General features: G+C 40.5%; 1 protein-coding gene across 4 annotated transcripts in view; it reads left to right on the top strand.

Moving 5' to 3' along the window:
- The window catches only part of DROSHA (drosha ribonuclease III), a 76,543-nt gene that overhangs the window by 189 nt on the left and 62,546 nt on the right, over positions 1 to 13,808 (top strand). Inside the window, exons 1-7 of one of the 4 annotated variants that reach the window (XM_072853134.1) lie at positions 53 to 335; positions 2,571 to 3,428; positions 3,532 to 3,591; positions 6,472 to 6,633; positions 7,601 to 7,832; positions 8,737 to 8,878; positions 12,003 to 12,157. In XM_072853134.1, coding sequence (XP_072709235.1) covers positions 2,578 to 3,428; positions 3,532 to 3,591; positions 6,472 to 6,633; positions 7,601 to 7,832; positions 8,737 to 8,878; positions 12,003 to 12,157 — 1,602 coding nt within the window. In that variant the 5' untranslated portion in view covers positions 53 to 335; positions 2,571 to 2,577. Of the gene's footprint in view, positions 1 to 52; positions 336 to 2,570; positions 3,429 to 3,531; positions 3,592 to 6,471; positions 6,634 to 7,600; positions 7,833 to 8,736; positions 8,879 to 12,002; positions 12,158 to 13,808 lie in introns of those variants that run through there. The other 3 variants (XM_072853133.1, XM_072853135.1, XM_072853136.1) reach the window with 3 other exon arrangements.

The raw sequence follows: 13,808 nt of genomic DNA, 5'->3' as shown, positions 1-13,808 counted from the left end.
GGCAGGTCCCCGGGGCGCTGGGGCGGGGGGGGCGCGGCGGCTCCTCGGTGCTAGTGCGGGTCGGGGTGGCGGGGCCCTGGCGGCCCCTGCCGGCAGCGCCTCCCGCGGCAGCCGCCCGGCCGGCCTTCGGCTGAGGAGGCCTCTGCGTGTGCGGAGCGGGGCCGTGCGGCCGGAAGGCAGTGCGGCAGAGCCTGCCCGACCGGCGGTCGGTCTCGTCGCCGGGTTTGTTTCCGCCGACCCTTCGGTGGCCGTTGGAGGCCGTTACAGACCGTTGGGAGGCGGTGGTTGGATGTGGCCTGGTCTCGGTGCCCTGTTGCTCTCAGCTGTGTCTGCAGGTAGAGGAGAGTTTTTTCGATATTTTTTAAGGAACTGGTGTTGCTTTTGCGTGTGGTGGCTTCTACCAGCACAATAAATTTCCCCTTCTAGGTGACAGGAAAAGGAGAGTTTGTTCTTTACAGTGTTTTTGAACTTATTTAAATTTGAAGGGAAACTGAATATGACCAAAGTCTGCAGCAGAGGGAGCTTTAAAATAATTTGGGTGTTTAAAATAATTTCATGTATATTTTTTTTGTATTTTTTTGCAGCTGTGATTCTGTGTGTTCTGAAGCAGTGAAATTAAGGTGGTAGAACCAGAGCGGTTCTCTGGTGTTGGGGAAGTCAGAGCTCTATTTAAGAGACAGTTGATAAACAAGACCTTTTCTTTGAATCCCATGACATGTTAAAAAGAAATGCGCTTCAAGGCAAGGCACTGCAGTACAGTGGCCTTTGCTTTAATTTGTTTAAGGTAATAAGAACTCAGCCTGTTTAAATAAAGTGTGTATGTAAATGTCAGCAAAGTATAAAACACTTTTCTGTTACAAGCCTGAGCTGTGTAAGATCATAACCAGAGAACTAAAGCAAAATTGAGTCAGCATCTAGTGGATTAGAATTAATAATGACAAAAGGTTGCACTATTGCCAGACAAAATAATGGAAATGGACCCCCTCCCCCTGTTGTTTCTTTTTGAGAGCCTTTACAAGGTTGGATGGTACTGAGCAGGCAAAGGTTGACTAGAAGGAACAAGTGGCTTTACCATCATGGCCGCTACCTCCTAGAAATGCGGGATTCTCACTTACTTTGGCCTTTGTCCAGTTGCTCTGGAGAGGGAATGAATGCCACCGCCACCACTTCCAGTGGCTTCCACTAAGCCCTGCGTGTGTAAGGAGAGACTTAGGGTCCTCTTGGTTCCTTCTCCTTGATGTCCGTCCTTTCCTCTTTCATTTCTTTTCTTTTCTCCCTCTGGTTCACCAGAAGTTGTCTGCTGTCTCTCAGCAAGCTACATCTTTTGCAGCACTGGCACCAGAATGCAGCTGAAAGCAGTGCTCTGAGCAGTCCAGGTTGGCCATGTTGCATGGTAGCAGGTGGGAGAATATTCTGTGTGTGTACTTCAGCATCAGCAAAGCCTCAGTAAAAGGGAGGCTTTGTTTTCTTTATCTGGTGATCTTTCCAGTCATCTCTGTGTGTCTCCTTTCTTTCTCTCCCTCCCCCTTAGGGAAAACAGGATTTGAGTTCTGCGACTGCTTAACTAATTTTTTTTCTCTCCCTCCGTTCTAGCCAAGACACCATGAATGATTTTTTAATTTTATTTTAAATGTTTTTTTTCCTTTTTTCCAGTTTTTGAAACTTAGCATTGTAATTAAAGAATGAATTTTAACTTTAATGAAGCACAGTGGTTTTCATTTATAAACATTAATACAATGCATTGAATAAATGCATAGTTTTGAGCAAGACTTAGGCCTACTTGAAGCAGTTGCAATTGCCGGAAACGTAACAGGGCCAAGCTGGCAGCTGAGGGATTTTTTTGGGAACCATTTATTTCAATGAAATTGGAGTAACAGCACAGGGTACATAAAATTTTTTCTGTAACCTGTAAGGTTCTCATTCTACAAAAATATACCTACCTAACTTAAAATACTTTGAAATATCTGTTGAATTCAGTCCTTTACATTCACAATTGAGACCCCAATTTAGTAAATTGCTACAGTCTCATTTAAAATTTACATGATTTGTTGGACCAGGTAACTTGCAATTAAGCGTTAGTAAAGTAATTCTGCCTGAAGTTTAGAATCATGTTCTAGAAGGGACTCCTTGTTATGGGACTCTAGATGACAACTGGAGTTGTTAAAATGAGTAGTTTCTTTGGTGTGGGGTATCTGAAGGCTTTATATCAAAGTGTCTAGTGAGTACTAGCAGAAACGCTTGTATCCTTGGCCAGTCGTTATATCAATCATTTGTTGAAGTTAACATTGCCCTAAGTCAGAGAGTGTGGTCCAGTTTGAGTTCTGGATTAAAGAAGTAGAGTGCTTTCATGGATTAGAGGCTTAAAGGAATCAAAGGGGCATAAATGGTCTGTACTAGAGGTCTGAGGAGCACAAAGCTCACAGTGAAAGACAGTGGACATTGTTCACTGCTTCTGTTAAAGGAAATTGCAGAAACTGTAATTTCAGCACTTCAGGAGCAGTTCCTGCAAATGCATTAAGGATATCCTACAAAAATTGTGTGACACTGGACTTTTATTTTCCTCATTAAAGGTGAGCCATGTCTTTCCATTCTGGGCGAGGATGTCCCCGTGGTCAGGGGGGACCAGGAGCAAGAACTTCAACACAGACCTACCGCCCTCAGAACCTACGGCAGCTTCACCCACAACAGCCCTCCGTACAATACCAGTATGACCAGCAAACTGCCCCTCCAACAACCTATTCAAACCCTCCAGCCACCAGTTACATGCCTCCCAGGCCAGACTTTGTGCCCTATCCTCCTCCAGTGCCCCCTTCCACACAAAATCCCATCAGCCAGTGTCCCATGAGGCCACCATTTCCAAACCACCAGATGAGGCAGAGCTTCCCGGTGCCTCCATGCTTCCCTCCTACTCCTCCACCCGTGCCAAATCCTAGCAACACTCCTGTGCCAGGAACTCCTGCTGGGCAAAGCACCTTTCCTTACATGATGCCTCCTCCCACTGTACCACATCCTCCTCCTCCACCAGTCATACCACAGCAAGTCAACTACCAGCCTGTGTACTCCACAGGGTATTCACAGCAATCGTTCCCACCACTTAACTTCAATAGCTATCAGCACAACTCTGGCTCCTTTCAGAGCAGCACTACCAACAGCAGTGGCAGCAGCAGCCATTTTCGGCACGCGGGTCAGTACCAGGGAGAGAAGTCGCAAAGTGATCGACGATCTCCAGAGAGGAGCAAGCACTACGACGAGCACCGACATCGTGAACATGGTCACATCCACGGTGACAGGCATCGGTCTGCTAACCATGGGGATCGTCGGGATCGAGGCCGGAGTCCAGACAGGAGGAGGCAGGAAAGCAGTCGGCACCGAACAGATTATGACAGAGGAAGGATATCGCCTCATCACAGGAGTTACGAACGTAACAGGTAACTTGAGGTATCTTCTGCCTGAAGAGGGAGAGCTGTCATTGTTGTCCCCTAGTATTTGTTTGCATTGATGTTCTTCCCTCACCCTTGTTTTTCCCTCTAGCTTGAGAGGTAGCCAGCACTTGGGTCTGATGGAAAGAGCTACTGTTTTGGCATCTTTCAGGTACACTGCTTCTGCCTCACCTTTGCAAGCTTGACAGACTTGTTGCCCTTGTCCATGGAGATAGCTGGAAGCAAAGAAGCTCTCGTTTGAAAACTGAGTGGATTGCTGAGTAGTGCTCTACTCTCGTGGGTCTTTACCACAGAAACTTAGGCACATGTGGCATGAAAGTAGAGTTGGCACAACTTTGTGCAAAAGACTGTTCAAAGTTGAGCCTTGCAAACGGTTAAGTCTCAGCACTTCAAATGTCAAGATTTAGGTACCAGAATTAGGGTTCCACGTGTTACTTGAATTTGGTCTTTCTTTGAGTAAGCCCTGTATTGGTAGAGAACCTGCACTTGGAGGGGTTTATAGTCTGATAGGTGCACGTATCTAATCCCTGCAGTGAGGTGTTTTAGTGAAAAACATGTTGCGCAGCGCTCTTCATCCTGCTCTGTCCACATCCTCGTGGGACACCAGCGCAGATGTCTGCAGGCTTCATGGGACCTCCCAGTGGGTGCTTAGACCTGCCTGCGTGATTCTGTTCAGGATGAAGACCTCAGCAAGCCAGCCTGTGATCTCAAGAGAGGACTGAGATGAAAATTAGCATACACCAGTTAAAAGAAATAGGCAAGTTATAGGCTATGTTGACATCTTATGATTCAGATGGATGAGTGTGGAGTGCTTATTTTGGGATGTATTGTGAAGTTTCTGTCCCTCTGCTTCATAGACACAAATAGCTTTCAAATTATGAGCTGACCTGATGCAGTTTGCTGCGTGGTGTTGTAGAGCAAACCATCATCAGTTAAATCTTTCAGATGTCTTAGATTTGCTCTCTCTTTTTGTGTCTAATGATCTAGGTCAGAATATTGAAAGAGACACTGGAAAGTTAAGTATCTAAATATTTATCAGGGCACCTGGATCACATGCTCTAATTTTAGAAGCTCTGAGCTTTCTCATGTCACGTGTGAAACACAAATTTACACATAGTGCCTGTGGAAATGAAGCCACTTTGATTTAGATATGCAGAGATTTAATTGCAGAACCTTAGACAGCTGTACTTCAAAAAAACCACCCCAAACCTCACATTCAGTAAGTTTACTTTAATTTCCAAAAGAAGATTTTCCTAAAACTGAATGCAACTGGCATTAAGGCACTGGCCTTTTCTGTATGATGAGCTTGTGGAATTTTCTGCCCTTTGTAGGTGACTCAGATATTTGCCACATAATTTCAAAATTTATTGTTTATATTTTAAAGTTCAGTTTTAAGTTTTGAAAATGCATGTTTTCAGCAGCTTCTTTCTCAAACACTTGTGGATTACTACTTGAGGCCAAGAGCTTCCAGGTCTACTTGGCAATGCATCTGCTTATTTTAATGAGAACTGTTTGCCGGCCTTGGTGGGTTTTTTGCACAGCATCTGTCTCTCAAGCAAATCAGATGACATAGCATATACTCTCTCTGAAGACTGAAATTCATGCTTGAACAAGGCACAGGCAGAGAAGGATGAATCGGTGTGGGGAAGAACAACAGATAACTTGTATGAATGCTGTGCTTTGTAAATTTGCATTCTGTTTCATGTTATGCATATGGAAACATACATATATGTTCATAAATAATCTTGACACATTCTGTGAGCCCACGAAACCACCTGAAGCACATATTTATAATTCTTCATGTATCAGTGGACTCATTTACTAGGAGATTTGACAGATACACAAATGATTGTAGACTAATGAGTTGTCAGCTGTTAGCAGACTATGAAAACCGCCTATGTGATCTTTGCTGCCTTATGTACACAGTAATTTCATAGAATAATTTAGTTTGGAAAAGACCCTTAATATAAGTCCAACCATAAACCTAACACAGCCAAGTTTACCACTAAACCATGTCCCTAAGCACTGTGTCTACATGTCTTTTAAATACCTCCAGGGATGGTGACTCAACCACTGTTCCAGTGCTTGACCACCCTTTCAGTGAAGAAATTTTTCCTAATATCCAATCTAAACCTCCCCTGGCATGACTTGAGGCCATTTCCTCTTGGCTTATCACTTGTTACTTGGGAGAAGAGACCGACCCCCACCTCTCTACAACCTCCTTTCAGGTAGTTGTAGAGAGCGATAAGGTCTCCCCTCAGCCTTCTGTTCTCCAGGCTAAACAACCCCAGTTCCCTCAGCCGCTCCTCATAAGACTTGTGCTCTAGATACTTCACCAGCTTTGTTGTGTTGCCCTTCCCTAGTCCTGCTGGCCACACTATTTCTGATACAAGCCAGGATGCTATTGGCCGCCTTGGCCACCTGGGCACGCTGCTGGCTCATATTCAGCTGGCTGTCAACCAGCACCCCCAGGTCCTTTTCCCCAAGCCTTCAGTTAATTGAAAGCTCTTTTGCCTCAGAAATATGTTTGGGTGCTCAAGTTCTTTATGTGTATGTGGAAACTGAGTCTTGTAGATGAGATTCATAGTTTCAGCATGATGCAGATTTTCTGTGTTTATCAGGTTTTTTTGTGTGTGCTTGAGGTGGCTGTTGGGAAGAGAGGGCTTGCCTGAGACACTTGAATGACTGCTGTGCTTACAAAGGTATTGTGCATGGAATAGGTTTTCTTTCCCTTTCTTGAGGCATTAAGAATGGTTAAAGATAAAATAATCTTGCCCTTTGTCATTCGTAACAGAAGAGGAAGAATGGCAACAAGTCCTGTGGTGAATTTATAGAATTTACCTCTGTATGGTATGAATTAACTGTTGTATTAAGATAGATGGCTTTATGACAAAGGCGGAGGAGATAGGTGGTGATTTTCTTTCAAAAATTTCTTGAAGGTCAACATTAAGAATGTCTGATGTTTTAGCGGTCAGCACATGTGTGTCATTTTGCATAACATGATCTCAGCCTGCTTCTGTGCTCCTTTCAGGTATGGAATGTATGAAATTCTCGTTAAATGCCAGATTTCTCATTTAACCTATGTTTTGAACTCTCCAAGGGAGCGGGAGAGGGAGAGGCATAGGCATCGTGACAGCAGAAGATCACCATCACCAGACAGATCCTACAAAAAAGATTACAAGAGAGCAGGAAGGTAAGGAAGGTTACATTTGCTCTGTTGTGTATTTGAGGCTCTGTGTGTTCACGCATGTGAGTTTTTGTTTATGTATATGTGCATACGTGTCTGGTTGGAAACTCAGAAAAGATGAGTGTCTTAAATTTATAACCATCGGCGTATACATGCAAATGTCAGTTATCTCAAGACCTTGTAGAGTTAGAAATAGGATTAATCTCTGGAGAGAGGGCTTCGCTGCTGTGTCCTAAAGACTTCCTCTTACATCTTCTTCCAGTCTGTAAAGTACCAAGATTATTTAAAGTCATTCTATATTTAGATAATCTTTTAGGAGCTTTCTTTTATATTGATATAAAAACCAAAATCCTTCTGAATCTTGGATAGTTGAAATTAGTGTAACATTATTGGCTTTGTAGGCAGAGGAGATTAAAAAAAGTAGTTTTCCTACATTCAGCTTCTGAAAGCATTACTCTTGCAATACGTAAGTATCATCACAGGTTGTGTTCTTCAAAGGAGTACCAGAGTTAGAGTAACACAAGCAATGTGGCTTCTGTATAATCCTTCTAATAAGACCCTAATTTTCTCATGCAAATAGTTTGTGGGCTATGTATTAAAACTTCTTTATATTGTAACTTTTAGTTGTGAGTGATGTGACTTTTAGTTTTTGATGAGTTTCTAACTTTGGAACAAAGTTAAAAGTTATCTAGAATGCAAGTAGGAGTTTTGATCTAAAATAACATATACTTTTTCATTCTAATTCTTGAATAAGGTTTAAAATACAAAAGCGCTTTCAATTTTAAGTAATTTTTTATAGTAGGTCAGAACTACAAAGTACTCTTCATGTTGCCAGTTAAAAGCAGGAAGAGGCAATTGGATTTTGCTGTAGTTTAGAATGATGTACTGATCTGAAACAAACTATTTGTTTTTCATTATTAAGCTGCCACTGTTAAAATAATAGAATTGCTTTTGTTTGCTTTGTCCCACTAAGCCGGTCTCCAAGCAGAGAGAGAAAGAGACCCCGATGGGAGGAAGACAGAGAAAGGTGGTCTGAGAACCAGAGCTCCAGCAAAGAGAAAAATTATACTGCTATCAAAGACAAAGAATCAGAGGAGAATGCATCTGAAAAAAACGAAGAGGAAGATGAGGAATTACTTAAGCCAGTCTGGGTTCGCTGTACCCATTCTGAAAGCTATTATTCCAATGACCCTATGGATCAAGTGGTATGTTTGTGACAGAACTCTAAAATTACTGTACACAGTCTTCTGTTGGTTATTTGATTACTTGATTAATATGAACCCTTCAGCAGGATCATGTTTTGTGTCACTTAATCCTTCTCTCCTGCCAATCATCTCAGTCTTTTAACCCTCTTAAGGGTTTTATTTGTTGATATTCTTTGTTTTCATCAGTTTCTTCTGTCTGTTTTCATTCAGATCAGTGGTACATGGAAGAGGAGTACTTTTTTGTCTCCAGGAGGGAAGGGTGGGTTTTTTTCCCCTATACCTGTATTTGAGCAAAGATGCCTCAATCACCATATATTCCCACAACCTTGGAGAAGTTTTGTACAAAAGCAGGAAGTCAGGATTCTATGTGCTTGACAATAGCACTTGCTGGTGTAGTAGTGAGAGAGGAGGAGAGGTTTCTGGGTTTTTTTGTGTTTTTTTGTTTGTGGTTGGTTGGTTGTGGGGTTTTTTTTGAAAATGACATGGAGAGTGAATTCATGGTGATTCAAAGCAGGCAACAAAATGAGCTGGGCTTTGTGTTTCTTGTGTGTGATAAAATTCTTTTTAAGTGCAAAATACTTCCACAGGTCTCCTGTTTCTTCTAAACCTGTTAAAAATCAATGCTGAGCTGTACTAAATATGCTTAGCCATAGTTCTGCTTTGTTAGGCCAAAGGTTTGATGATAACGCACCAGCAAATGAAGTAATTTCTGTGCTAATTCATCTGATGGAGCAATGCAATGCTATGCTAAAGCCTTTACAAGTATTTCCATGTTTCATTGAACTACACTGAGGTCTTTCCCCCCCCTCCTTGCTTTTCATTGTGAAATGCTGGTGCATGTTGTGTTCATGTGCTATTTCAACACTGGTTTTTTGTTGTTGTTGTTCCATTTTTTATTTAACAGGGGGACTCTACTGTGGTAGGAACAAGCAAGCTCCGAGACCTGTATGAAAAGTTTGACGAGGAGTTAGGAAAGCGACAGGCAAAGGCCAAAGCAGCCAGGCCACCGTGGGAGCCACCAAAGACCAAGCTGGATGAAGATTTAGGTAGGCAGAAATGATGTCTACCTAGGCACAAAGCTCTGAAATGGAATAACCTGTAGTTAACCTGGTTTTGGCAGTTGTTTGTATTTAATGATGTTGGTAGGTCAATACACATTTTTTAAATCCTTCCTTTCTATTGTATATCCATGGGAGTTTTACTGTTGTTTTTGACTGAAGTAGAGCTAGATTCTTTACCCAGAAAACCTAAGGGAAAATGGAGAGTATCCAGCACTGCCTTGTGCTAAAGTCTCTTCCATGGCATGAAAACACCCTGAGCATGATCAGATAGGCCAAAGCATGGCGCACAAGAGGCTTTGAGGAGCTCCTGGTCTTGTAGTTCTAAAAAGGAAGCAAGAGATAAACTCTTATGGCTGCTTGTTATGGCACTGAGTTCATCTTTCTTCTGGATTGTATTTTGGTTGTGCAACTCTGCTTACTATGATCTTATGCAGAAGTATCAGTTTTCAAAACATAGTTTGTCTGCATTGTCATGCACCACCCATATGGATCTTCCTGCAGTGAAATAAGTCTGCTAGCTGTATCAGTTATTGGGGAAATACTGGTTGAATTAGCAGGGCATACTGTTTGATAGCAATTTGTCTACTCAGAAGTCAGTGAAAGCTGTTTTTCTTATTTTGTTTTGTGAGAACTGTTAGCTGTTGTTATTATACTTCCAGCATTTCAGTGTTTCATAGCGTGTTTTTCAGTCAGTTGCATTAGTTCAAGAAATTCTTAGGCATATCACATTAATTTAGAATCTCTGCTGGCCTTCTTTTTAACTGATACTTCATGTCTGCCCATTGAGCTGCCTCAGACTCTCATTTCTGAGCCTAGTAACTCTTTAAAAATCACATATCAAAAATTCTAAAGTTGAAATACAGGTGTGTAATGACATGGTCACTTACATGCGGGCAGTGTAAAAAGATACAACAAAGATGAAAGAAAAATAATAAACACAGATTAAATAAAATGTGAATTCACTTTTGTAAAAGAAACACCTTTTTTACCTTTTTTTGAACAGCGGATTTGCAGATATTTAAATTCATTCAAGAATCACTATCAAAGTTAACTGTAGGGTTTTTCAGGAGGTATATTTTCATGTGGATAAAGCGAGGACAAAATACTACATTCAACGTACCTGTGTAAAACTTCACTTCCTCGGATCCCTGCAGTAAGGGTTCCTTCCTGCTGGTCCAGGCTAAAATATAGGGCCAAGAGCAACTTCTCTATGTTTCTTTTTCCACTCTTTCTGGAGGACCCGAAGGCTCTGTGTTTGCACTGGTCCCCTGGGCTGACTTGCTGTCTGTGCTGGCTTCTCCTACAGCCATGCTTCTGTAGTGTCTAATGGTTTGTCTTATTTTGTACTTAAGTAAATGCTGTCTCTGTTCTGCCTTGTGTTAGCAGTAATTGTGTACTGTAGTGAGATAGCGATGCACTCGAAGGGCACTTTTAGATCATGAAAGGCTGATTTCAGTACATGAAATCCAAAAGTTCTGCATTGGTCTTTCAGAACTCCAGCTTACTCTCACAGGTCCCACACTCATTTTGCACGTACAGTGAGACTTATACAAGTAACTCATGTTTATCAGAGAACTTTTAAAACTCAAGTTTTTGTGAATATTTGTAGGAATATGTGTGTATGCACATTCAGACAAAACTTGATTGCAGCTGAGCATAGATGACCTAGGTAAACCATGTGGCCCAAGGACATATTTTAATAACACCTTATGCTGAATTATGGACTGCACAAAAATACATCTTGATTAAAAAAAAAAAAAGGGAAGCATATTTTACTAGTAATACACTCATTTTCTCTCTCTCCCTCTTTTTATTTTAACTAAGGAGAGTCTTGTGTTCAATAAATACACATATTTTAAACCATAGTTTCACAGTATTTCAAAGCACTGGCAGTGTAGTAATATGTTTTCTTTTAAGTTGAAACTTAGAAATGGAAGTAATGTTGCATCCCTCCTTCCAAGAATAATAAACCTTACTTGCTTCATGCTATATGCCTTGGCTATGAAGGCATTTATTTAATTTGGACCTGAGATCATCTGTGGAAATGAGTGACACTACATACTTAAGAAAGGGAGTCACTTGTAACTACCACAGGACATTAGAGATATGTGAGATCGGGCTCTGGGTTTTTTGTGGGTTTGGGGGTTTTTTTTTGTTTTTTTTTGTTTGGTTGTTTGGTTGGGGTTGTTTTTTGTTGTTGGTTTTTTTTTTTAATTAAATCCAGACACTTACATTACTTTGACAAGACCACAAAGGAGACATTTTAACAAGTCTAATACCATCTTCTGTTCTTTTTTTTTCTCTTTAGCATTGTTCTCCCCTCTGATATATCCGAAAAATTGTTTCAGTTAATACAAAGAAAAATGTCTTAAAAAAAAAAAAAGTAAGGAGGAAAACTCACAGAACAGGGCTTCTAAAAAACTTACGGCTGGATTCACTCAGCTAGTAGTTCCAGGTTTTCTTCTTGTCTGTGGTTTCTAATATGTGATAATGAATTTATTAGAAATAATTGATTTTGAAAAATGAGTCTAACAGTACATGTTCTATAATAATTCTATCCATATGTGCTGTTTTGTAACTCTTAAATAGACAATATACTGCTACAGACAGGAGCGTTTTTAGGTAAAATGAAACTACACATAAGCACTTTGCTCATAGCAAGCAGAATTTACTTTTAAACAAGAGGTTATGTTTAGCTCGTGCTAATGACTTTGTGTATATTCTTTCTCTTTTCTCTCTCTCTTTTTTTTCTTTTTTTAACTTTATGATCATACTTGTGTTGGTTATAGCTCTATAATCTTTAATGTGAAGTAACTGAAATTGCTCTTCTACAACTGATCAGTGGTGATCCTGGACAGCCAAACAGCAATCTGATGCATGCAAACAGATGCAGTTGTTGTAGGCATTTAATATCCATAGCATTTGCTGTCATTTTTAACTAAAAATGCAGTTGCTGTCCCTCTTTTCGTTAGGGTGACGGTCATGCATAACTTCAGTAACTTTCAGTATGCCACAGTTAGTTATGTCATGTTAGAGAATGCATTGCAACTGGGGAAGAGAGTGTGTGGAAGTGTTTTTCAGCTGACTTTATTTTCCCTGTGTGAATCAGAGAGCTCCAGTGACTCAGACTGTGACTCTGAAGATGACAGCAGCTGCTCTAGCAGTTCAGATTCTGAAGTTTTTGACGTCATTGCAGAAATTAAGCGTAAAAAAGCACACCCTGATCGTCTCCATGAAGAACTGTGGTACAATGATCCAGGACAGGTATGGTGAGAGGAAAAAGTACTGTGTGTCTGAAAGTCATTCTCCGCTGTAGACGTAAAATTCGTCATTGTTGTCAAACATGCTGAGTGACATCTATTTCAATATGCATTTTTTACCCCCCTTTTCTCTCTCATCTTCTTCAGAGCACTTCACTTTTGATTTCAAGAGTGTGGTTCCAGCTCATGAATCCTGGGGATTATTCAGCTGGAATCATGTCTGACTGTGTTAATAAAACCTGAATTGCTAACAGTGAAATAATGCTGTCCTCTTAGCCCTGAGATAAAAGTATGCAGATGAATTCTGGGATGGAGAAAAGGCAGCATGTTTACCTCCTTTACAAATTTTTCACCTAAAAGTTCTCAGCTCATGATGATAAATAATGTTTTAAATATGCGGTTAATGCTCCTAATTTCTTGTCTAATGGTTCTTCTGTAATTGCATGGAGATTATAGTTCTCATTAAATGTAATTGCTGAGCTCATGAAGTGTTGTTTTGAATGTATACATTGCACAGAAGACTAGTTTTTGTTTGCAAATTTGCCATCTTCATCTTTCTTACTTAAATATTTTACAGTCTATTCTAACTCATTGTCAAGTGGCATCTCAGTGAATTTATTTTTCTGGCACTTTGTGTGATGCATGAGTTTAGCATGCAACAAATCATAATGCCAAGAGATACTGCAATGCTTATTGCCACTGTGGTAATTCAAAGGTCTGTTGAATATTCTATTACGGACTCATATTTATGCTTCTAGTTAAAAAAAAAAAAATAATTTGACTGAGCATAGCTAGCTGTTTTTATTTGTATGGAAAACAAAATTAGTGAACTGTTTAGATATTTAACTGAAAAAATTGTGTAGCTCTTGGGCACACTTCAAAGTAATGTTCTAGGCTAGAATATTAGCTAAATAAAAAGAAGTGGAATAACTGTAGGATGAATAGATTCAGGAATGTGTGGTTTCTGAGTTTCCTGCTGACAAACTTTCTTTCCCAAAAACTTTCTTGAGACTGACTTTTCATCTTTCTTGAAGGGCCTGAAATCAGATCATGGTGAGCTTGTCAGTGCTGTACTACTTTTGAGTAGGTTTTATTTGAAAACGTTTGAAGTTTTCCTAGGTATTTATCTGGTATGCCAGAATGCTTTCTAACTATCACTACATAAAACAGGAATGATTGCCGTGCACACTGGCACGTACAAGGACACCATCTGACATGGAACTAGATTTTTAGGATGGATCTTCTCAGCCCTTCCATCTGAGCAGTGTTTGTTACTTTGGATAATCTCCAGCAGTGCTGGCAGTTGCCAGAAAATAAATTATTAAAGCCAATGCCACCACAGTGGCCTTTTGCTTACAAGTGTTACCTGCTTGTTTGTGTTGCCCTGTTGGCCAGAGGAAGCTAGAAGCCATTGCCTTAGTTTATGTAAAATTATGATCTTTCAACATCATTTTATCATCACTTCATGATTGCTCTTCTGCATTTTTTTCCATGAGCTTGTCACTAGGGACAAGATAGATATGTATCTTGCTTCTCAAGTCGTAGGCTTTTACAGGTATTTCACATCTCCCTCAGTTTTGGTCTGTGCATTTAATGTAAGAGAGGCAGTGTTAGTGCTGAACAGTTCTAAGAATTAAGGATGAGATTTTCAAAAA

Source organism: Ciconia boyciana, chromosome 2, assembly GCF_034638445.1.
Source record: "Ciconia boyciana chromosome 2, ASM3463844v1, whole genome shotgun sequence".
NCBI lineage: Eukaryota > Metazoa > Chordata > Aves > Ciconiiformes > Ciconiidae > Ciconia > Ciconia boyciana.
This window is presented reverse-complemented; position numbering and strand designations above follow the sequence as displayed.